General features: G+C 35.9%; 1 protein-coding gene across 1 annotated transcript; it reads right to left on the bottom strand.

Moving 5' to 3' along the window:
- Window positions 1-3,238: 3,238 nt before the first annotated feature.
- On the bottom strand, window positions 3,239-5,909 carry LOC114398673. The gene is made up of 4 exons (XM_028360846.1): window positions 5,285-5,909; window positions 4,623-5,101; window positions 3,675-3,964; window positions 3,239-3,389 (listed from the first exon to the last, which is right to left on the bottom strand). The coding sequence occupies exons 1-4, from the start codon at window positions 5,907-5,909 to the stop codon at window positions 3,239-3,241; spliced, it is 1,545 nt and encodes a 514-aa protein (XP_028216647.1).
- Between the last annotated feature and the right edge of the window lie 17,101 nt (window positions 5,910-23,010).

Genomic DNA, 23,010 nt, shown 5'->3' with positions numbered 1-23,010 from the left:
ACTCGTCCACTTTATATGCATAATAACGTGTTTTTTTTAATAATAATAAATCATCCACACAATCCAAACACTTATCGTAATATCTGACTTAATTAAATGTAATCCATTTGTGCTATGTTATAACAACATTATTAAAAGGAACAAATTTGGTAAGTGTTATTATCTTTCATTTTATATATGTTTAACGTTTGAGTTAAGATGATAAGGACATATTTATAAATAATTGATTCAAGATCAAAATTGACACGCATGTGCCAATATCATCTATCATTAGAGGATCAAAGATTGACAACAAACAAATTTTGAATGTTCAAGATCTTACATTGATATGCCCATCTCTCAAGTATAAAAAGCGCATCAACATTTCGCAAAAGAAAGAAGAACCATTAATAAAAAAATGCCATACTAAAGTTCAAGAGAAAGAGAAGAAGAGAAAAATAATGTACCCATAGAGTCAATCCTTTGCTTAACAAAGTTATCTAACTATTCTTCATTGAAAAGACACTCTAAGTGTTAGAATCTGTAATTCTACAAACTATTATTTGTGAAAGCTAGGAGTGACTTAGTGACAAAATAATATTTGGGTGTTCTTATATTCAGGGAGAGTCTAAGGGTTAAGCCAGCAGTAGCCTAGAAAATACTTGTAAGCCAAGAATGACATGACATAATACTTATTATAATCAAAATTGATTAGTAAAACCCTTTATTGGTTGGTTAAAAAGAATTAGACGTAGCTTAGTGATGCAATCCAAGCCATGGACACATAGTTTGGATCGTTTGGATGCAAATTCAAGAACCACCATTGTTGACCTTCCAAGAACTCAAGAACAGAAAAACCAAAAATATGGATAAGATGAAGAAGATGAATAGAATGATGCCACGATCCACGGAGAATCGATAAGTCGAAGGAGGATTTGCCACAAAGGAATGACTTCCTTTATAAGAATCAATTTGGTTTTTAGTCAAAAACCAAAAAAGAGGCTAAGCTCTCTCTAAGCACAAGCTTAATTTCAATTATGTCAAAAGTTCTTTACAATCAAGAGTTTCTAAGTATTTATAGAAATATGCTTAAGAAGATAACTAAGCCTCTAATAAGGCCTATTTACATCAAGCTCAAGCCCATTACACAAATAAACAAAAACTAGAAATTTTCGTAAATTCACATTGAAGGTGTGCGCTAAGCCCAATTTCTCCTCAGGTTGGAATTGGGCTAAGCCAGACAACTCACACTAAGCCCAGGTGTGCTGTTTAGCAATCTTCAACATGAAAATAATTCAGCTCCTTATGGTTTTCTCCTTTCTTGCTTATGATGAGTAGTTCATCCTTGATCCTCTTGGTCATCTCTTCTTGTAGAAGCTTGGCTCTAGACCTTGTGCTCCTTATGCTCTTTAGATACCCCTCTATTATCCCCTCCTTATTGAAAAGAATCTATCCTCGGATGTGCATCCAAAACACCTACATCACAAGAAGAAAGATCAATGACATTGAAAGTAGAACTCACCCCATACCCACTTGGCAAGTCAATCTTGTATGCATTGTCATTAATCCTCTCAAGGACCTTGAAAGGTCCATCACCCTTAGGTTAGAGTTTCGATTTCCTTTGTGAAGGAAACCTATCCTTCCTTAAATGTACCCAAACCCAATCTTCAAGATCAAATACCATGGACTTTCTCCCTTTTTTTTCTTGACATGCATATTGCTCCATTTTGTTCTCAATCTGATTTCTCACCCTTTCATGAAGATCCTTAACAAAAGTGGCTCTAGAAAGCCCATCCTTACTCAAAACAGAAGAATCATTAGGTATGGGAATTAAATCAAGAGGAGATAAAGGATTAAAACCATAAACAACCTCAAAAGGAGAAAAAGAAGTGGTAGAGTTGGTTACCCTATTATAGGAAAATTCAACATGAGGTAACCACTCTTCCCAAGTTTTCAAATTACCTTTGATGAAACATCTTAGGAGTTGTGAGAGTGTTCGATCCACTACCTCAGTTTTCCCATTGGTTTGAGGATGGAAAGTGGTGGAAAAAAGAAGCTTGGTTCCAAGTTTTCCCCACATTGTTTTCCAAAAATGACTCAAAAACTTGAAATCCCTATCCAATACAATTCTCCTAGGCATGAAGACGCACTATTTCTTTGAAGAAAAGATTTGCCAATTGATAAGCATCGTCCACCTTGTGACGTAGAATGAAGTATGTCATCTTGGAAAACCTATCAACAACCACAAAAATCGAATCCTTGCCCCTCTTGGACCTTGGAAGACCAAGCACAAAATCCATGGAAATGTCGGTCTAATGGGAGCTAGGAATTGGCAATGGGGTATACAAACCATGATGCATGGACTTTGCCTTATGACACACAATGCAATTAGAACAAAACTTGATAACATCATGTTTCATTTTAGGCCAAAAGAAACGTTCATGCAAAATGTTCAAAGTCTTTTCAACTCCAAAATGTCCTATTAACCCCCTTTTATGAGCTTCACAAATCATGAGTTCACGCAAGGAACTTTGAGGCAAACACGATCTGTTATTTTTACACAACTCAAACAATTTAAAGAAGTCATGGTCTTGAGAATACAAATCATTTATGTGATTAAATCCAAACATCTTTGTTTCAAGCATGGAGATTAGAGCATATCTCTTTGAAAGTGCATCGGTCACAACATTAGCCATGCCTTGCTTGTGTTTAATCACATAAGGAAATTGTTCCAAGAACTCTACCCATTTGGCATGCCTCTTATTAAGCTTTCCTTGGCTTTTCAAATGTTTGAGTGACTTATGGTCACTATGAACCACAAACTCCTTAGGAAGGAGGTAGTGTTGCCAAGTTTACAAAGCTCTAATAAGTGCATAAAGTTCCTTGTCATAGATGGAATAGTTCAACATGGCACCCTTAAGTTTTTCACTAAAATAAGCAATTGGGTGACCTTCTTGTAACAATACAACACCCATGACAACATTGGATGCATCACATTCGATTTCAAAAGATTTTGAAAAATTTTGGTAAACCAAGAATGAGTGCATTTATCAACTTTTCCTTCAATGTATTGAAGGCTTTCTCTTGCTCACTCTTCCACTTAAATTCCATATTTTTGTTAATAATGTTATTCAATGGAGATGCTATGGTGCTAAATTTTTTGACAAATCTCTTATAGAAACTAGCCAATCCATGAAAACTCCTCACATCACTCACATTTTTGGGTATGGGCCAATCTCTAATAGCTTTAATTTTCTCATCATCCACTTGGACTAGCACTCACAACAAATCCTAGAAACACTACTTGATTAGTGCAAAATGTGCATTTATCCCTATTAGCAAACAACTTTTCATGTCTAAGCATTTCCAAGACACTCCTAACATGATATAAGTGGTCATCCAATGTTAAGCTATAAATAAAGATATCATCAAAGTAAACAACCACAAATTTGCCAATAAAGTGTCTCAAAACATGGTCCATGAGTCGCATGAAAGTGCTTGGTGCATTGGTTAAACCAAAAGGCATGACCAATCACTTATAAAGTCCAAACTTAGTTTTGAAAGCAATTTTTCATTCATCACTTTCTCTCATTCTAATTTGATGGTAACCACTTTTCAAATCTATTTTGGAGAAAACACAAGAAACGTGAAGCTCATCCAACATATCATTAAGTCTAGGGATAAGATGTTTATACCTCACAGTGATGTTGTTGATGGGTCTACAATCCGTGCACATCCTCCATGTGCCATCTTTCTTGGCGACTAGGATGACTGGCATTGCACATGGGCTCAAACTTTCTTTCACCCATCCTCTTTGAATCAACCCTTTAACTTGCTTTTGGATCTCCTTTGTCTCTTCCAGATTACTCCTATAGGCAGCCCTATTAGGAAGTGAAGCTCCCGAAAAAAGATCTATTTGATGCTCAACTCCTTTTAAAGGAGGTAAGCCATGGGGAATGTCTTGTGGGAAGACATCCTCAAACTCCTTTAAGAGTGTATCAAAACCTTGAGGCAACTCAAGGGCACTAGAAGACAAACACATGTAATTTGGAATAAGTAAATACATTAGTTGTCTAGCTAGCATCACTATTTTTACCTCCTTAGGTTTGATGAACAAACTCTTTTTTATCACTAATTATTTTTCACTTTTTTTTCTCTTATCTTTTGTTCTTTCTTGTCACTCTTTTGCCTTCTTTTTCTTTTTGGCTTTTCTCTCTTAAAGAAATTTTTCCTATGATTTTATTTTCTCTTTCTCTTTTCAATCTCATTTTTATTTGATCCTCACACACCTCACTTGGAGACAAAGGTGAGAGAACTACCTTTTTACCTTTATGCAAAAAAGAATAACGATTGGTGACCCCATTGTGGACAATATCTCTATCATATTGCCAAGGTCTCCTAAGCAACACATGTCCGGCTTCCATGGGAACCATATCATAAAGCACATCATCAACATAATTTCCAATGTAGAATGTAAGTAACACTTGCTTATCGACAACCAACTCACCGTTGTCACTTAACCATTGCAACTTCACTCTTTTGCCTTCTTTTTCTTTTCGACTTTTCTCTCTTAAAGGACTTTTTCCTTTGATTTTCTTTTCTATTTCTCTTTTCAATCTCATTTTTATTTGATCCTCACACACCTCACTTGGAGACAAAGGTGAGAGAACTACCTTTTTACCTTTATGCAAAATAGAATAACGATTGGTGACCCCATTATAGACAACATCTCTATCATATTGCCAAGGTCTCCTAAGCAACACATGTCCGGCTTCCATGGGAACCATATCACAAAGCACATCATCAACATAATTTCCAATGTAGAATATAAGTAACACTTGCTTATCGACAACCAACTCACCATTGTCACTCAACCATTGCAACTTATAAGGTTTAGGGTAAGGGGTGGTTTTTAAACCAAGCTTCTTCACTAATCTAGTGCTTGCAACATTGGTACAACTTCCACCATCAATGATTAGAGAACAAACCTTTCCATTCACCAAACATCTAGAATGAAAAATGTTTTCCCTTTGCATATTATCTTTATCTTTGCACAAGTTTCCCATGAGTCTCTTTACCATCAAAAGATCTCCCTCTTCAGGTGGAAGGAAACCATCATCCTCTACTTCACTAGAGGAACTATGAAAACTCTTAGATGACTCACTATCCACCTCTCCATTCTACAACACAATCATGGTCCTTTTGTTAGGACATTGAGATGCAATATGACCCTTTCCCAAACACTTAAAACATTTAATGGAATTAGTTTTATTGGGAGGGGGTTGAGTAGGAGAAGTATGATTACCTCTTGAAGAATTTCTTTCAAGATGTTGTGAAGAAGAACCCTTCTTCTTGGAAGTGTCTTTATCCTTCCAAGATGAATAAGTGTATGAAGTCTTCTTGTAGGTTTGTTTCCTCTTCAATTGTTGCTCCACTTTCACAGCCCTATGTATAAGTTCATCCATGTTGTTGTAGCTTTGAAGCTCTACAACATCTTGAATTTCCCTATTCAAGCCATTCAAATATCTAGCCATTGTAGCCTCATTAGTCTCTTCAATGTTTGCTCTTATCAAAGAAATCTCAATCTCCTTGTAATAATCATCAACACTTTTACATTCTTGATAGAGCCTTTGTAATTTATTATGCATTTCTCTTACATAGTGAGGTGGGACAAATCTCTCCCTCATGATTCTCTTCATTACCATCCAAGTGTCCACTCTATGTCTTCTCAATCTTTCTTTATCCACTAGGATTTGATTCCACCACACCAAGGCATATCCTTCAAATTCTAAGCTAGCCAACCACATTTTCTTTTCTTCACTAAAATTGTTGCAAATGAAAATTTGGTCCACTTTCATCTCCCAATCAAGGTAAGCCTTTAGATCATAAGTACCTAGGAAATTGGGAATTTTGACCTTCACATCATCCATTCCATCCCTATTCCTCCTATGTCTATGCCTTCTACCTTCTTCATAGCCATTATCACTCCCTCAAGAAGAATAAGGTAACCAATGATGCCTCTTCCTCTCTATGTCTTTCATTCTCCCACTTAACTCTTGAGTGCTTCTTTGTATCTCATCAAATCTTTCTCTCATCCTCTTTTCAACAATTTTTTGCAACTTATGCATTTGCATAGCCAATGAAGCCCTTAGCTTAGTGGATCTAGGGGAAGCTGGATCACTATCACTTTCAAAAACCATTGCTACAAGAAAAAGGTTTGTAAAAACAAATATTGGACCTTACCACTCACCAAGTGTTTACACTCTTCAACACTCGTGTTTCACACTTATGAGACTTTTTGTATAATGTTTACTTTTATCTTTTTCCACTATCTAAATCTTCTTCAGTCTTTGAGATCAACCAAAGATTTCAATTCAAAGAGTATCCAAAGTGAAAGATGAAACAAATCCAAACTTGACTTAAGAGGTCAAAGAAGAAAGAAAAACTCTAAGACAAAACCTTGGAAGTTTAGAAGACAAGCAGTAAAAGCTCAAAAAGAAAGGACAACTCAAAAAGGAATGCCAAAGAAAAACAAATAGGAAGATATAAGAATTAAAAAAAATTCTTCTCTAATGTTGTAATTTTTTTTAACTAAGTATAAACCACTGCAATTATGCAAAACAAATGAAAGTATTAAAAAGCAACAATATGCACACACTAAGAGAGAGGGCTATAAAATTTTGATTGTAATTTTTTTAACCTTTTTCACACTTGGGTCTTTAGATTTTTTGATATTTTCATTTTGACCCCAAACTATTTTTTTCTTTTTGCACTTTGGCCCCTCGTATTTTTTTCTTTTTTGGATCAAACTCAATTTTTCCAACAGTGCTATGAATGTGATGAAGAACAACTCAAACTCAAATTATGACCAAATCAACTCCAAATTAAACAAAAAGATAGGGAAATCGAAGGCATATGCAAGATTAACTAAAAAAACTCACAAGAAACACTTAATTAAACAAGAATCAAATGAAAATCATTTCTCATTTTTTTTGGAAAAACTCAAAATCAAAAAGGATAAATTACACCTAATTGATGGATATTTTCAAACTGCTCTTTGAAATCAAGCTCTAATTACCATGTGATGCAATCCAAGCCATGGACGCTTGGTTCAGATCATTCCGGATGCAAATTCAAGAACCACCATTGTTGACCTTCCAAGAACTCAAGAACAGAAAAATGAAAAATATGGATAAGATGAACAAAACAATGCCACAATCCATGGAGAATCGATATGCCGAACGAGGATTCGCCACAAAGAAATGACTTCCTTGATAAGAATCAATTTGGTTTTCAGTCAAAAACCAAAGAAGAGGCTAAGATCTCTCTAAGCACAAGTTTATTTTCAATTATGTCAAAAGTTCTTTACAATTAAGAGTTTCTGAGTATTTATAGAACTAGGCTTAAGAAGATAACTAAGCCTCTAATAAGGCTTATTTACATCAAGCTCAAGCCGATTACACAAATCAAGAAAAATTAGGAATTTTCATAAATTCACACTGAAGGTGTGCGCTAAGCCCCGGCGCTAAGCCAGACAACTTGTGCTAAGTCCAGTTTCTCCTCAGGTTGGAATTGGGCTAAGTAGATAGCTCACGCTAAGTCCGACAGCTTGTGCTAAGCCCCAACGCTAAGCTAAACAACTTGCGCTAAGCCCAAGCGTGCTATTCAACAATCTTCAACCTGCTCCAATTCAGCTCCTTGTGATTTTATCCTTCCTTGCCTTTGATGAGTTGTTCATCCTTGATCCTCTTGGCCATCTCTTCTTGTAGAAGCTTGGCTCTAGACCTTGTCATTGCCCCTTCAACTCATGAAGTGTTTCTAGGTCCTTATGCTCTTTGGATAGCCCTCTATCACTCAGGTTGAGTGAGCCAGTATAAAACTAAGTAGTTCTACTACTCTCTTTTAAGCTTTTCAAAGTATTTTAAAGCACACTATTGACACATCTTTGCACACAAGTTTTCACTTCAAAAGACTGTTTATAAACCATTGAACGATAGTCCATTGCCTTTTGTGTAAACATAAGACTTGTCACTAGACGACAATCTTTGTGAAGTTATAATTTTTTAAGAAAATCACTTTCAATGCGAAAAGTTTGAGAAGTTTATCAAACACCCTAATCAACCCTCTTTCTAGTGTGATTTGTTATATTTTAGTATCAAGATCATAATCATCAACGATTAATTGCATGACAATTGTGATAACAAATTGAAGTTAAGACGGTTTAATCAAGAATATTTAATATAACATTGTACATCCCTCACATTTTATATGCATATCTTTATCAAATTACACAACACACTTGGGCTCATTTAAACAAATTCTTGACTATGGTCCTGCTTGATCACAAATAGTTGATAAATGATCAGTGCAACAAGAAGGTTGCTCCTAGATCTATAAGGAAGAAGCTGAAGGCAACTAGAAAGATGAGATAACTAACATGGAGATTTTTCTCATCAAAGTACCATTGGTTTCAAGAATTGGAATAAAAATTAACTCTAGGATAAGCACCTTAGTTATTATGTTTATGTTATTTATGTTAGGTGTCACGGTTTGAGTAAAGTTTATTATCAATGATGGTTTGTTGGGTTGAGCTAATTAGTTTATTTAGAGGAATGTTTTTTTAATTAATGTTTATTCAAATATTTCATTCTACAAACCTATTAGGCTTACTATCTATTTTCAATCATGAATTGACCCAATTATTTTAATACTTATCCCCCTTCTAATACCCCTAACCAATTGTTTATTAGTTACTATGAACAATGACTCCACAAGTTTTAGTTAAGTTTCATTTAATTGTTGAGAGATTTTGTATTTGCCTGTGTTTCCAGGATATTATATGAAAGTAATAAAATATAGAAATTGTCCATCAAGTATTTGAGGACATAATTTTAAAAACAAACCAGTCATCGATTTGGTCAAGGCACTAGTTCAGTGGATCAATAATCAAACCAGCGAGTCATTTATTGACCCACACGATCCAATCTTTATTAAAAAACATTAAAAAATTTATACCCTATAGTAAAAACACAAAAAAATCACATCAGAAATTAATATTAATATAATTTTACAAATTAATATAATATTTTATTATTATTGGTAATATTTAGTTAAATGTATAATTTGTATGATATGTTAAATTAATATTATAAATAATTTTGTATAATATATATATATATATATATATATATATATATATATATATATATATATATATATATATATATATATATATATATATATATATATCAAATTTGACAAAAATATATCAACTAGCTTGTGTAAATTTTGTATTTTATTTTATTTTAATTGTATTGCTCCCTAAGTATAATGCATATATTTATTTTTTATGTATATGTATGTACTTAGAAGTTGTTGTAGCATAGATGGTAATCATTTCTCCAAAGTAACCAAAGGTCCAAAATTCTATTCTCGAAGGAGTTCCATTGGATCCCTTAGCACTTGTAGTGATTGAGATTGTTTGATTGATTCAGATTGTTTGCTTGAAGTTGCTTGTTGTGTTTGGAAGAGAACTTGTTTTCCCTTGGGTTGTTTAAAACTCATAACTACAAGAATTTGATAGTGATAGGAGTTGTGACCACACTAACATAAAGAATGAATTAACATATTGCTACAAAGTCAAGAATAGAGATTATATTTCCTCAACCCAACTTCCAAATACAAAATCATATATGTTTGTATCTCTTCTTTCACCAAATCTTTCATATTATTTATATTTTCAGTGCTAGCAAAATATATAATAATATTTCACCTTTTGAAATCAATTAATCATTTGATCATATTAAATTCTCTAATTTAATTAATAATCAAATATTAAAATAATTTCTTTAATAGAGATTAGAACACTCGTTTCTATGTGACCCCGTAGGTTCAATACTAAGCCGGTAATATATCAATCAAATTAATATACTAATCAAGGTAGACGCCTAGCAACACTCCTTAACGTCCGGATAGCATGAAGTAGTATTTTACTTTCAAGAACCATTAGAAGAGTAGTGTAATAATTTCTTCCATCTTTACAGCTCTGGGTTAACTCTAGAGTATGATATTACTGTCAAACCCTTTTGAGTTAACTCATAATGACTTAAGAAACTCATTTCTTCTTTCATTTAATTTTCCTGGCCAGGATATAATTTTATTCATAGAGCTCAAACTCATTATCAAGAGTTGATGGATTCCTTCTTGATTAATCATTAATTCTACAGGTATTTAATCATATCCGATATCCATTCAACAAGTGCTCTAAAGCATTAGGTGTCCGAAATCAAAATACAACAAATAACCTGTTAATTACTATGACGATCTCAGGTCAAAGAAAATTATTATACCTCTTCTTGAGAATTTTCTATTGACAGTTTATGGTAAATTTTAACCATTAGAAAATTTCAATTGAGTCACTTCAATGATCACATCAACATGTGACTCATCTATATATGCAAATTAATAAATGAGATATATTAATATTTATCCAATAAATATTGTCACATATATATTAATCTATCCAGATTATTGATATCCTATTTACAATAATCCTATGATCAAGAACAGTTTAAATTAAAATTAGAACAAACTTGTTTCTCATTATCATAATCTATTATAATAACAAGTCTTTAATTTTAATCAAGAACATTATCAAATGGACTATTTGGTCAAATAGTGAAATATGACAATGAAAATAAAATAATACTTTATTATTAAAATTAGAATTGATTATATGATAACTTGGATCGTAGACATACATATTTATTTCCAACAATTTGGACAAAAGACACCGGAAAACTAAATTACTATAAAAGGGTATGACTTGGTTCTAAAAGAATAAATCACACTAACTATTCTAAGACAAGACAAAAGTTGTCTAATTTTCAGCAAGATGTTTTTAGAGATTTAAATTACCCTTTCAAGCAAATTCCTACCTTTTACTAGTTAGAATTTAGAGCATGGCTTGATTCAATCTCTAACTACTACAAAAGGGCATTTTTGTGACGCTGTTTCTAAGACGGTTCTGAATAGGAGGTGGTGGCAATTTTGTAATTCTGGAGAGAAATATTATTTTTTACGTCGCACATTTTATGACGGTTATAAAGAATCGCCTTAAAATGTAACTTGGTGGCAATGTTGTAATTAACATAAATAAGAAAACGACAGTTATCGCGTAAGCCCGTGTATATAGTAATAATATTGCGTCCCCGGCCCTGGCCTGTACGTAGCTACGCGAACTGCTTTCGAACCACCAAAATCAAACACCCCCTCCCTCAACATACCGACTTGTGCCCTAGGTTAAACCCCTCTCTCCCTTAAACCTCGCTCTCTCTCCCTGAGTACTCTCCTTGCAGCTTAAACCTTGCTCTCACTCCCTCAACACTCTAACTAGCCGTGAGTACTGTCTCCCTCATAGTGAGCTCGCGCGCACCATGACCCAGTTTGCCATATTGAAGAAGTGTAGTTGTCATGAACCGGTGTCTCCCTGAAACCTGTTTTCCCGTTGAAAGTGTGTCTTAGGTTGTCGTACAGGTAACTATATGGTAGATAAGATATGGATCTCCTGTAACATGCTTTTGCTGTTATCAAAACAAACCTGGCCTTAGAGAATCTCTCAAACTGAAATGATGAAAAAAAAAACAAGAGAGAAAGTGCCCTGTTTTTGATTTCGAAGAAGAAGATCGTTGAAAGGAAAAAAGAAGTTTTGTTTTCTATTCCTTTATGTGAGTATTAGAGAGAGAAAGAGCAAGCTGACATTTTTGGTCTTGAACACTAGAAGGGTCAGGTTGACCATCAAGATACAAAAAAAAGGCTTGATCCAATTCCCCCAAATCATAAGCTCCAGAATCTTTGCTTCTGATCACATAACATAAACACATGTATTAATATAATCATAAAGAAAATGAAAAAAAATCAATTAAAATAAACAATATAATATAGTTGGTATACAATTTCTTCTCTTGTAAATTTGGATGATGTATACCCCTTAGCTAATTTGTAGAAAGTGCATGCACTAATTTTTATCAGTGATTATTATTACTCATAAGAAATTTGCTGGGATAGAAGCTAATGAGGAAGATGGCATCATCCCAAAATCAGAAAAATTAGTGCCTGTACAAAGTGCTCTTGTGTGGAATCCCTAAATGAATTTGTATGGCTTGCAAAACCAGAGAAATTGCTTTTGTGAGATAAATGCCTGAAGGTATGTTGTCAACAGTCTCCATATGTGTCCTCTTGATAAATTTTTTGGCTGTTACTGCTTATAAGTTACACTATTAGGCGTTAGCGTGTTAATAATATAGGACTTCTTGTTTGGCTATTCTTGAACACATGGGGTACAATTGTCATGAACCACACTAAGGGCGTGACCTGAACACAAGCTTCGATGATGACTTAGCTTGACAAGACTAATAATAAAGATTGTACTAAAAAGCATGATATCAATTTAACTATGGAGCAATAAAAAATCTGGTAGAATTTCTCCTACAATTTGTGCAAAATCAACTTTCAAATTTAACTCTTCAATAGCATATATCCTGATAATCAAAACCATCATCCAAATTTCACCTCTTCATTACACAGATCAATTATAAACAAAGCTATTAAAGAGTATATGAAGGTTTTAAGCCAATGTCCATTTCATTCCCCATTTATCTGATCAAGAGATGTACCCTCTCTTGTTCTCAGTCACAACAACCCAAGTAGATGTACCCTCTACTTGTACCACAAAGGATGTACCCTTCAATGTGTTAAGACAAAGTTCTTAGGCGGTTAGTCCTTTGAAACTTTGTGAATAGGGAAACAAAAGAATTCTCAGGCGGTTAGTCCTTTGAAATCTTTTGTTTATGGGAAAGGGAAGAATCAAAAGAATTCTCAGACTGTGTCATTTTGAATTCTTTGACAAGGGAGAAGGGAGACACAAAAGAATTCAGGCGGTTAGTCCTTCGTTCTTTTGGAAAAGGGAGAAGAGAGACACAAAAAGAATTCAGGCGGTTAGTCCTTGGCGAATTCTTTTTGGCAAAGGGAGAAGGGAATGAAAAAGATGAATAGCACAAGTTTTGTTTTCAAGGTTTGGAAAACCAGAAAACTTTAGAAAGCTTTTGGCAAAGGAAGAAGAAGAAGAAATTCAAGAGGATGTTCAAAGAGATTCAAAGGATGTAAAAGATTGTAATCAATGTCTTGAAAATGCAAGTTAAGGACTTGCTTTTATAGACTCTTCATGTCTGGTCAAGAAAACCATTAGAAGAGTTATAACCTTTAGAAAAACTTGAAAACCATTGGAAGAGTTACATCTTTTGATTTCTATTCAAAACTTATCACTGGTAATCGATTACCAAATCATTGTAATCGATTACACAAAGCATTTTTGTGAAAGGATGTGACTCTTCACATTTGAATTTGAATTTCAACGTTCAAACACACTGGTTATCAATTACCAAATCATTGTAATCGATTACACCATTTTGAAATCAATTGGAACGTTGTAAATTAAGTTCAAAGCTTTTTGAAAACAATCTTTGCTACTGGTAATCAATTACAATAAACTAGTAATCGATTACCGGAGAGTAAAAACTCTTTGGTAAAATATTTTGTGAAAAACTTCATGTGCTACTCAATGTTTTGAAAAACTTTTTAATACTTATCTTGATTGAGTCTCCTCTTGATTCTTGATTCTTGAGTCTTGAATCTTGTTCTTGATTATTCTTGATTCTTGAAAACTTGAAACTTGAAACTTCTCTTGAATCTTTCTCTTGATTCTTGAATTGTTCTTGACTCAATCTTGAAATCATTCTCATGGGCTTTTTGTCATCATCTTTGTTATCATCAAAATACCTTGAATCAATCTTGATTCATCATCATGAATCAAACTTGATTCATCATCATGAAGCAATGAAGCTTGCTTCTACACTCCCTACACTATGGAGCCATAAATACAAGCCCCAAAAATAATGAAACCCTAATCTAATATGTACAAAGATAAGTGAGCTCATACTTAGCCTATGAGCCCAAAATCTACCCTAAGGCTCATGAGAACCCTAGGGCCTTCTCCTGCATCTCTGGCCCAATCTTCTTGGAGTCTTCTATCCAATGCCCTTGGGGGGTAGGATTGCATCATCTCCTCCCCCTTGAATAGGATTTGACCTTAAATCCAGAGGTTCTTGAAACTCTGGGCTTCTTCCCTCAACACCTATAAAAAGAATAAAAACATATATATTAGTGGTGTTGGGTATGTTAGAGTAGGGTAAGGCCTGAAAACCCTTTTCCTGCGCATCTTCCCAAGAGGGAACATGGTTCCTCACCAACTCAATGAGTGGTGCTACAAGTATAGAAAAATATGGGACAAACCTTTTGTAAAAGTTTGTTAAGTTATGGAAGCCCTAAATGCCCCTTATACTTGGTGGAGTGGGCCACTCAGGAATGACCTTTATTCTCTTAGGGTCCGTGGGAACCCCTTGATCACTATTTAAAAAATTAAGGAAAGTAATGCAATAAAACATACCTTTTTTTTGTATTTTCATGTTGATTACTCCTTCCAAAAAGTACGACAAACCTAAGGTGTCCCATATGAGCACCTAGGTTTGTATTGAAACCAAAAATAAGAACAAACCTACCTAATGAGTCCCTATGTATACGAATCATGAAGATGTTGGATGCATGGGTGATTTTACAAAAGAGGGTTACATCACTCAACACATTCATCATACCACCTATCATAGGGATTCAGTGCCTCATTATACCTATTTTGGGCACCAACAAAGTACAAGGATTTAAGCTCTTACGAACCAAACCCTCATCCAACAACTCCTTTACTTGAGGAATAACCTCAAGCCCAAGAGGTATGGCAATGCTAACAAGTGTTTTTTTACAAAGGAGAAGATGTGGAGGTTGTCTAAGAAGGGAAGTTTCTTTAATGTTTGTCTTTATTGCAAAATGGCTTTCCTTCTTAGCTAACCTCTTGGAGGAGACACTTACCTCCTTACACTCCTCCTCAACCATTAAAGGTTGTTCTTCTTTTATTTTTCAATTCTTTTCCTCATCCCATTTGAGTTTTATTTGTACTTGATCCTTAGCTACCTGTGAAGGTGTTTGAGGATGCAACACAAATTTAGTGCCAAGATGGGTGAGGGTAATCTCATTAGTTAGGCCATTGTAAATGATCTTCCTATCAAATTGTCATGGCCTTCCTAAGAGAATATGCCTTGCCTCCATGGAAACTATATCACAATTAATTTCATCCTTATATGTCCAAATAGAGAAAGGTACCTTCACTTGTTGGTTAACTATCGTTTCCCCTTGCTCATTCAGCCATTGAAGTTTATAAGATTTTGGGTGGGGAATGATAGTGAGGTTCAACTTGGAAACTAATCTTGTGCTACAAAAATTGCAACAAGATCCACTATCCACAATGAGAGAACAAGTTTTATCTAAAATTTTCCATCTTGTATGAAAGATGTTCTCTCTTTGGGATTGAGATATATCACAAGATTGGCCTCCAAGGAGCCTTCTAACCATTAGGAGGCCACCTTCTTCATGAGGGTAGATTTCCTCACTAGACTCTTCACCCCTTACTTCATCTTTACTTCCACTAGAGGAAGGAAAAGAAGTAGTCTCCTCTTGATTACTATAAATGTGTTGACCCCTCATAATCATGATTTTCATTGTGGGGTATTAAGATGCAATGTGACCTCTCCCAAGACATTTGAAGCATTTAATGTTGCTAGTCCTTGCTTAGGAACTAGTCTTAGGGGTGGATTTCTCTATGGTCTTACCCTTATCTTCCTTGGGTTTTGAAGGTACAGCCCCCAAAATTCCTTGGGCCTGGTCCTTCCTTAGATAAAAGTGAAAGCCATAAGATTTTGAAGAAAGCTTTTTGTAAGTTGTTGCTCCACTCTTACACAAAGTTGGACTAGCTCATCTAGGTCCTTATATGGAAGGAGTTCAACCTTATCCCTCACTTTCATATTAATCCCACTAAGGAACCTAGCTATGCTTGTTCTTTCCTCCTCCCTAAGTCCAACTCTTAAAAGGAGTATTTCCATTTATTGTCTATATTCTTCAACACTCATAATCCCTTGTCTTAGCCTCTGGAGCTTGTCCATAAGTTCCCTTTCATAGTAGGAGGGAATATGCCTCTTCTTAAGGGCACTCTTAAGTTCATTTCAATATTCTACTAGAGGATTCCCACGAATCCTTCTTTCCTTAACAAGGGAAGTCCACCAATAGATGGCATACCCTTGAAATCTAAGGATAGCCAATGGAACTTTTCTCTCTTCACTAATATGATGGCAAGCAAAGAGTTGTCCAACCTTCATTTCTCAATCTAGGTAGGCCTCAACATTATCTTTTCCATGGAAATATGGGAGGCTAATGTTAACCTCTTGAGGCCTTCTATCCTTTTCTCTTCTTTGGGAGTGATGTTTAGTATGTGACCTATGCCGCCCTCCATAATAGTTGCTAAGTTCTTCACTTAAACTCTTGCAAGAGTCATGTCTACTATAGGAGGCATGTTTTTCTCTTTTCATTTCAATACTCTACTGGAGTATTCAAGCCATAGTGGAGTTAAGAAGACAGTGTACCAGAACTGACAACAACCATAATTTCAACTTAGAAATCAAGAGTAGTGTTTATGTTGCTTAAGGATTGGATAGTTACAATTTGTGTTTGCTTATGCTCAATTGTCTTCGATAACACAATTCAAGAGAGCTTAAGACTTATTTTGATTCACAAATCCAGCCACAACTCAATTTCTTCACAGGCATCATATAGATAACTTTGAAAACAAAAAAAAAAAGATCAACAACAAGACTACTTCTAGGAATTGATTTAGAACATGTTATGAACTAAATAACATGCATGAATTACACTCAAAATTCAAATGTTTGACTAAGAATTGCATGAATACATGAACAAATGTATCTAGAAATCAATCAACAAAATCAAAATTCAACACAAACTTAGAACATAATGTGACAATTATTATGACTAAACATGACTCTAAGACAACATGAATGAAGTGATTTACACTTAGATTTTTATGTTTTTTTCTAATCAATATTTTGCAAGAAAATTGAGATCTAAAGGTTTAGCACAAGAAGATTATGACTGAAAAAAGATAGAACCTAAAATCAACATAAAAACATGATTCAAGAGTATATCTATAAAATTTGAACCATATAAATGCAAGAACAAGTGTACATCTAAGATTTAATTGGTTTATTTTTTTGAATCTTCTTTAAACAACACCAAACTACAAGACAATGGAGGAGATACATGGAGAGGAAGATGAAGAACAAGGAATTAAAGTGAATTGACCGAACAAAAAGATAGAGGAAGCAAACGAACATCACCTAGAGGAAGATGCTCTAATACCACATGATGTATAGGCCTTGGATCTTCTTCATCAATGGAGTCTTTTGCTTCTTGAAGATCGATGGCAGCGAAATAAAGAAGGAGGAAAGGTGATTGGAGACGCCACTTCAATGAGAAGATGATTCAAGAACAAGCTCACCACCATAGGAGGCCATGGATAAGAGCTTGAAGGTAGGAGAAGATGAGTGGAGGGAGAGGGAGAGTAATGCAATCCTACCCCCCAAGGGCATTGGATAGAAGACTCCCAAAAGATTGAGCCAAAGATGCAGGAGAAGGCCCTAAGGTTCTCATGAGCCTTTGGGTAGATTTTGGGCCCATGAGCTAAGTATGAACCCACTTATCTTTGTACATATAAGATTAGGGTTTCATTATTTTTGGGCATTGTATTTAGGGCTCCATGGTATAGGGAGGGTACCCTAGTAATGTACGATTTTTCAGCCCTTGTAGTTTAGGGCACCTAAACTAGTTTTTGTATTATGAGTAGTTTTGTAATTTCACATGCATTAAGTGCGCTATTTGATGTGTGTGTTGGGAGAGAAATTTAATTGAATTGGGAGAAGCCTAATCCAATTAAATTTCAGACCAGCCTAAGGGGGAGGTGAGCATTTTCTTGCTACACCCCATTGCAACATCATATAATCACACTTTGTGCATGTCCTTCATGCTTTACATGTCTCATGACACCTAAGCACACTTAGTGGAGAATCTTAGACTTGATCTTGGATTAGTGGACTGAACCATAGCTAAAATTCACTAATCACAATTAGTGAAATTTTGGCTCCACAAATTCAAGTGAAATTTGAATAGAAATTCAAATTTCCCTCCAATTTTGTGTGACACTTAGGCTATAAATAGAGGCCTTGTGTGTGCATTTTTTCAACTTTGATCATTTGAGAAATTAGAATTCAAAGTTCAGATCTCATTTGAGCCATAAAATTTGTGCTCCTTCTCCCTCCACTCATCTTCTCCTACCTTCAAGCTCTTATCCATGGGTTCCTATGGTGGTGAGCTTGTTCTTGATTCATCTTCTCCTTGAAGTTGCGTCTCCAATCATCTTTCTTCCTTCTCCATTCCACTACCATTGATCTTCAAGAAGCAAAGGACTCCATTGATGATGAAGATCCAAGGCCTACAAGCTCTACATGGAGCTACATCAAAACACTTGAGAAAACAAACAAGCATTGAAGACAAATTTGAAGACCTTAATTGCTTTGTTGAATTTGTTGTAATAGAACAATTGAGTTCTTTTCTAATTCCTTGTATTTGAACATTCTTCATAGGTGTATGGGAAGTCTCCAAGAGACCACCCAAACCTTTATTTGTATACAATAGCTTAGTGTAAACCATGTAGACTAAGTGAAGAGCCAGTTGGGACCTCCAAAGGGTCATCCAAGCCTTTACATAGGAAACCGTCTAGCTTGCTTTAAATTTCCTTTACCTTCTATTGTCAAATCGCCTAGATAGCTTGCTTTTTATCAATTAGTTTTTACCGCATCTTTAACACATCTTTTAGTGTTTATTTTGGCTAGTTTCAACCATAATTTCTTTTACCTTTTGTTTTCAAACCCCCAACAAAAAAGAACCACATCTTAGCAAACAACATAAGTTTTCATTCTTCATCTAGTGTTAATGGTGAGGGTTCTACTCCTAAGGACCCCTTGTATAGGATATTAGATGAGTTGAGATCCTTTAAATTGTGGAAAGAAAAATAAGAGAGAAAATAAAAAAAAAGGAAAAAAAGAGTCGAAGAAATAAGTCAAGATGAAAGAGAGAAAATAAGAGAGAAAGAAAGAAGAAAATTAATGAAAGAATTAAGAAGCGGAAGAAATGCTTCCTATGGTAGTCATGAGTCTTGCAAAAGTTTGAGTGAAGAGTTAAGTGACTACTATGGAGGGAGGCATAGGTCTCATACTAGACCTCACTCCCAAAGAAAAGAAAGGGATAGAAGGTCTCAAGAGGTTAGCATTAGCCTCCCATATTTCCATGGAAAAGATAATTTTGAGGCCTGCTTAGATTGGGAAATTAAGGTTGAGCAACTCTTTGCTTGTTATCATATTAGTGAAGAGAGAAAGTTCCATTGGCTACCTTTAGCATCCAAGGGTATGCCCTCTATTGGTGGACTTCCCTTGTTAGGGAAAGAAATATTCATGGGGATCCTCTAATAGAGTATTAGAATGATCTTAAGAGTGCCTTTAGGAAGAGGCACATTCCCTCCTATAATGAAAGAGAGCTTATGGACAAGCTCCAAAGGCTTAGACAAGGGAGTATGAGTGTCGAAGAATATAAACAACAAATGGAACTACTCTTTTTAAGAGCTTAGGGAGGAGGAAAGAACAAGCATAGCTAGGTTCCTTAGTGGGCTTAATATGGAAATGAAGGACAAGGTTGAACTCCTTCCATATATGGACCTAGATGAGTTAGTCTAACTTTGTATAAGAGTGGTGAAGCAACTTAAAAAAGAAAAGCCTTTTTCAAAATCTTATGGCTTTTCACTTTTATCCAAGGAAGGACCAAGCCTAAGGAATTTTGGGGGTTGCACCTTCAAAACCCAAGGAAGATAAGGGTAAGACCATAGAGAAATCCACCCATATACTAGTTCCCAAGCAAGGACTAGCAACATTAAATGCTTCAAATGTCTTGGGAGAGGTTACATTGCTTCTCAATGACCCACAAAGAAAACCATAATTATGAAGGGTCAAGACATTTATAGTGTCATACCCTAATTTCGTCCGGGGACCTTTGCTCGATGACGTGCGACCATTCTTTGGTCCTCGTGAGGTGCTTGGCACCCATCATTAGGCAATTTGTGAAATTCCAGGACATGCCGAAAAACTAAAAAAATATTGATGCACAATCCGTAAGTTTCCGTGACACACCGGAAATCAAATGGAAGCATCGTTGCATAATTAAGTGAGGTTCCGTAACATTCCGTAAGTCAAAAAGGGGATGATTATGTAATCCGCAAGGTTCCGTAACATTACGGAAAGAAAACAAGTATCGTTACGAAATTCGTAAGTTTCCGTAACTTTACGAAAAAAGAATCACCAAAAAACAGCAGAGGGGGGTGTACTTAGTAAAAATGGGGGTGCAAATAGCACCCAGGCCCACTTGGGCCCTCCGAAATATTCCTCCAGAAGGCGGTTGCTTCTGGAGGAAGCAACCCTGCTCGCCTGGGCGAGCTGGGCGGCAACCACCTCCCCTATTTTGCTATAAATAGGGGAGGAAGGCAAGAAGGAAGGGGTTCAGCCCCTTAGGCATTTCTCTCTCTTTCGAATTTGCTTGGAAAAATTGTTTCCGTGAAGAAAATCTAAGCCGAGGCGCTTCCGAAACGTTTCCGTAACGTTTTCCGTGAGGAATTTCGCAAAGATTTCAACCGTTCTTCGACGTTCTTCATTCGTTCTTCATCGTTCTTCGATCTTCAACGGGTAAGTACCTCGAACCAAGCTTTTCGATTCATTCTATGTGCCCGTAGTGGTCCACATTGTGTTTCGTGCATTTTTATTCTCGTTTTGTTTACTTTTTATACCCCCTGTTGACGTGCTTAAGCCATTTTACTTAAGTCATTTCTCGCTTAACTTAAAAATAAAATAAATTTCCACCGAACGTTTGAATTGTATTATCCATTAACTTCGGTTAAAATAAATTCCGACCGTTCGGTCGTGCCGTAACCACGTTGGAAATCAAAAAGAGGTAAAAAATAATATAATAATCAAAAAAACATCTTTTAGTAAAATAAAGCGGAAAATCAATCAGACGTTTTCTCTTTGGGATTTCTCATTCTTAATCGAATTGATTAATAACTAAAGTGAAACTAAGGCTAAAATCAACTCGCCTAGTCAAGCTCGTCCACAAAAATAGGCTTTTGAAGTTCGTCATTTCAATTTCTCACTAAGTAAAATGGATCATTTTTAAGGTCCAACGCCTTAAAATGATCACCTCTTAAAATAAAAAGAATCACTTGATAAGAAAGAACTACGTAGGTCTGATTTTCTCATCCCAAATTGAGGAATACGTAGGAGCAAAGGGAAACACCCTTGTCGACCACAAAAAAGAAAAAAAATATAAAGGGTATAAAGGATATAAGAACATAAAAGGGAACATAAAAATCAAAGTCATGTTTGCACATTCGATTAAAGGCTGCCGTCCCTTGGGACGGACGTGTGGGGTGCTAATACCTTCCCCGTGCGTAAATACAACTCCCGAACCTTTCACTAAAAAGTTCGTAGATCGCGTCTTTTCCGGTTTTTCCGACGTTTTCCTCAAATAAACGTTGGTGGCGACTCCGCGCGTATTCCTTTCGTGGAACACGCATCCCGCGAGTCTCGCGTCGCCCTCCCGCCGAAGGGTAGGTTGCGACAGTTGGCGACTCCACTGGGGACTGTTTTTAGAGAGTTAGGCCATTTAATTTTGTGCAATGTTTTACCGTGACTTACCCCTTTGTTGGTTTCCTTTCATTATGTTCTTGTGTATATAAACTCCTTGTTGCTTTTAGTGCGTTTTAAATGTATGCATGAAGTAAATATTTATTCATTTGATGCACACAAACACCAACACTATTTGCACACACTGTGAGTGAAAAAGGGCCCTATACCCGGGTTCATGGGAGCATAAGGAGTGGAGGTGAATCTGTGATCATGCTAGGTCTCCGACTTGCTTGATTACAGTGAACCCTCATCTAGAGCTTTTCTCTTTGAAAACCTATTGTTGCTAGTAGTCCCTACTGCTACAATATGTTCTTCAAAAGGGGATGATACCTCTAGAAACCATCAAGAGAGATATAACTACCTTGGGGATTATTGCTACAAGCCTAGTTAGTTCTCTCCCTTATAGGTCCCTTAAATAGGGGCACGAAGCAAACACGCTGCGTGCCATTTTTCACACTGCCATGCATGAGTATCATATACCCTTTTGCTTATGTTCGGTAAATATTGTCATACTGTGCACATTCCCGCATTGTGTCTTTTGCATAGGCATTGCATATGGGTTCTGTCTTGATCCCTACTTTAGCAAACCAACGAAGGGTCCGTGTCACCGTTTTAAATACATACGTTGGGGCACTTTGCTACCCCTAGACGTTGTATCTAAGAAGGAGACAGTTTCTCGGGCTCCCGTATTCGTAAATTGCATCTGTGTCATATGCATTTCTTCATGCATTCATCCATTCCACCCATGATAGATGTCGGAGTTTTGATTCGCCCTAGATTTTATTTCACTTTAGTAAAACATGGGATCAAGTCAAAAGCCTTCGCTTAAAAAGAGGTTTTATCAAGTCAAAATCAAGAGCTTAGAGGTCACCAGTTTACGAAAGTTGGGGCAATTAATGGGTCAACTTCAACGGCAAGCCTTCCGCAAAGCCTATGGTAAGCATTTGGGACCTAGCTAGGGTAGAAGTCTCCATGGAACCAATTGCCTCCCTCGCCCAGTATTATGATCAGCCGTTGAGGTGCTTCATCTTTGGGGACTTCCAGCTATCACCAATGGTGGAAGAATTTGAAGAGATCCTAGGATGTCCTCTAGGGGGAAGGAAACCATACCTCTTCTCAGGGTTCTACCCCTCATTGGCCAGAATTTCTAAAAAAGTCCAAATCTCGGCGCAGGAATTAGACCGCCAAAGGCAAGTCGAAAATGGGGTGGTCGGAATACCGAGAAAATATTTGG

This window comes from Glycine soja, chromosome 19 (assembly GCF_004193775.1).
Source record: "Glycine soja cultivar W05 chromosome 19, ASM419377v2, whole genome shotgun sequence".
Classification (NCBI taxonomy): Eukaryota; Viridiplantae; Streptophyta; class Magnoliopsida; order Fabales; family Fabaceae; genus Glycine; species Glycine soja.
Note: the sequence above shows the minus strand (reverse complement) of the source record. Positions and strands in the feature narration are given on the sequence as shown.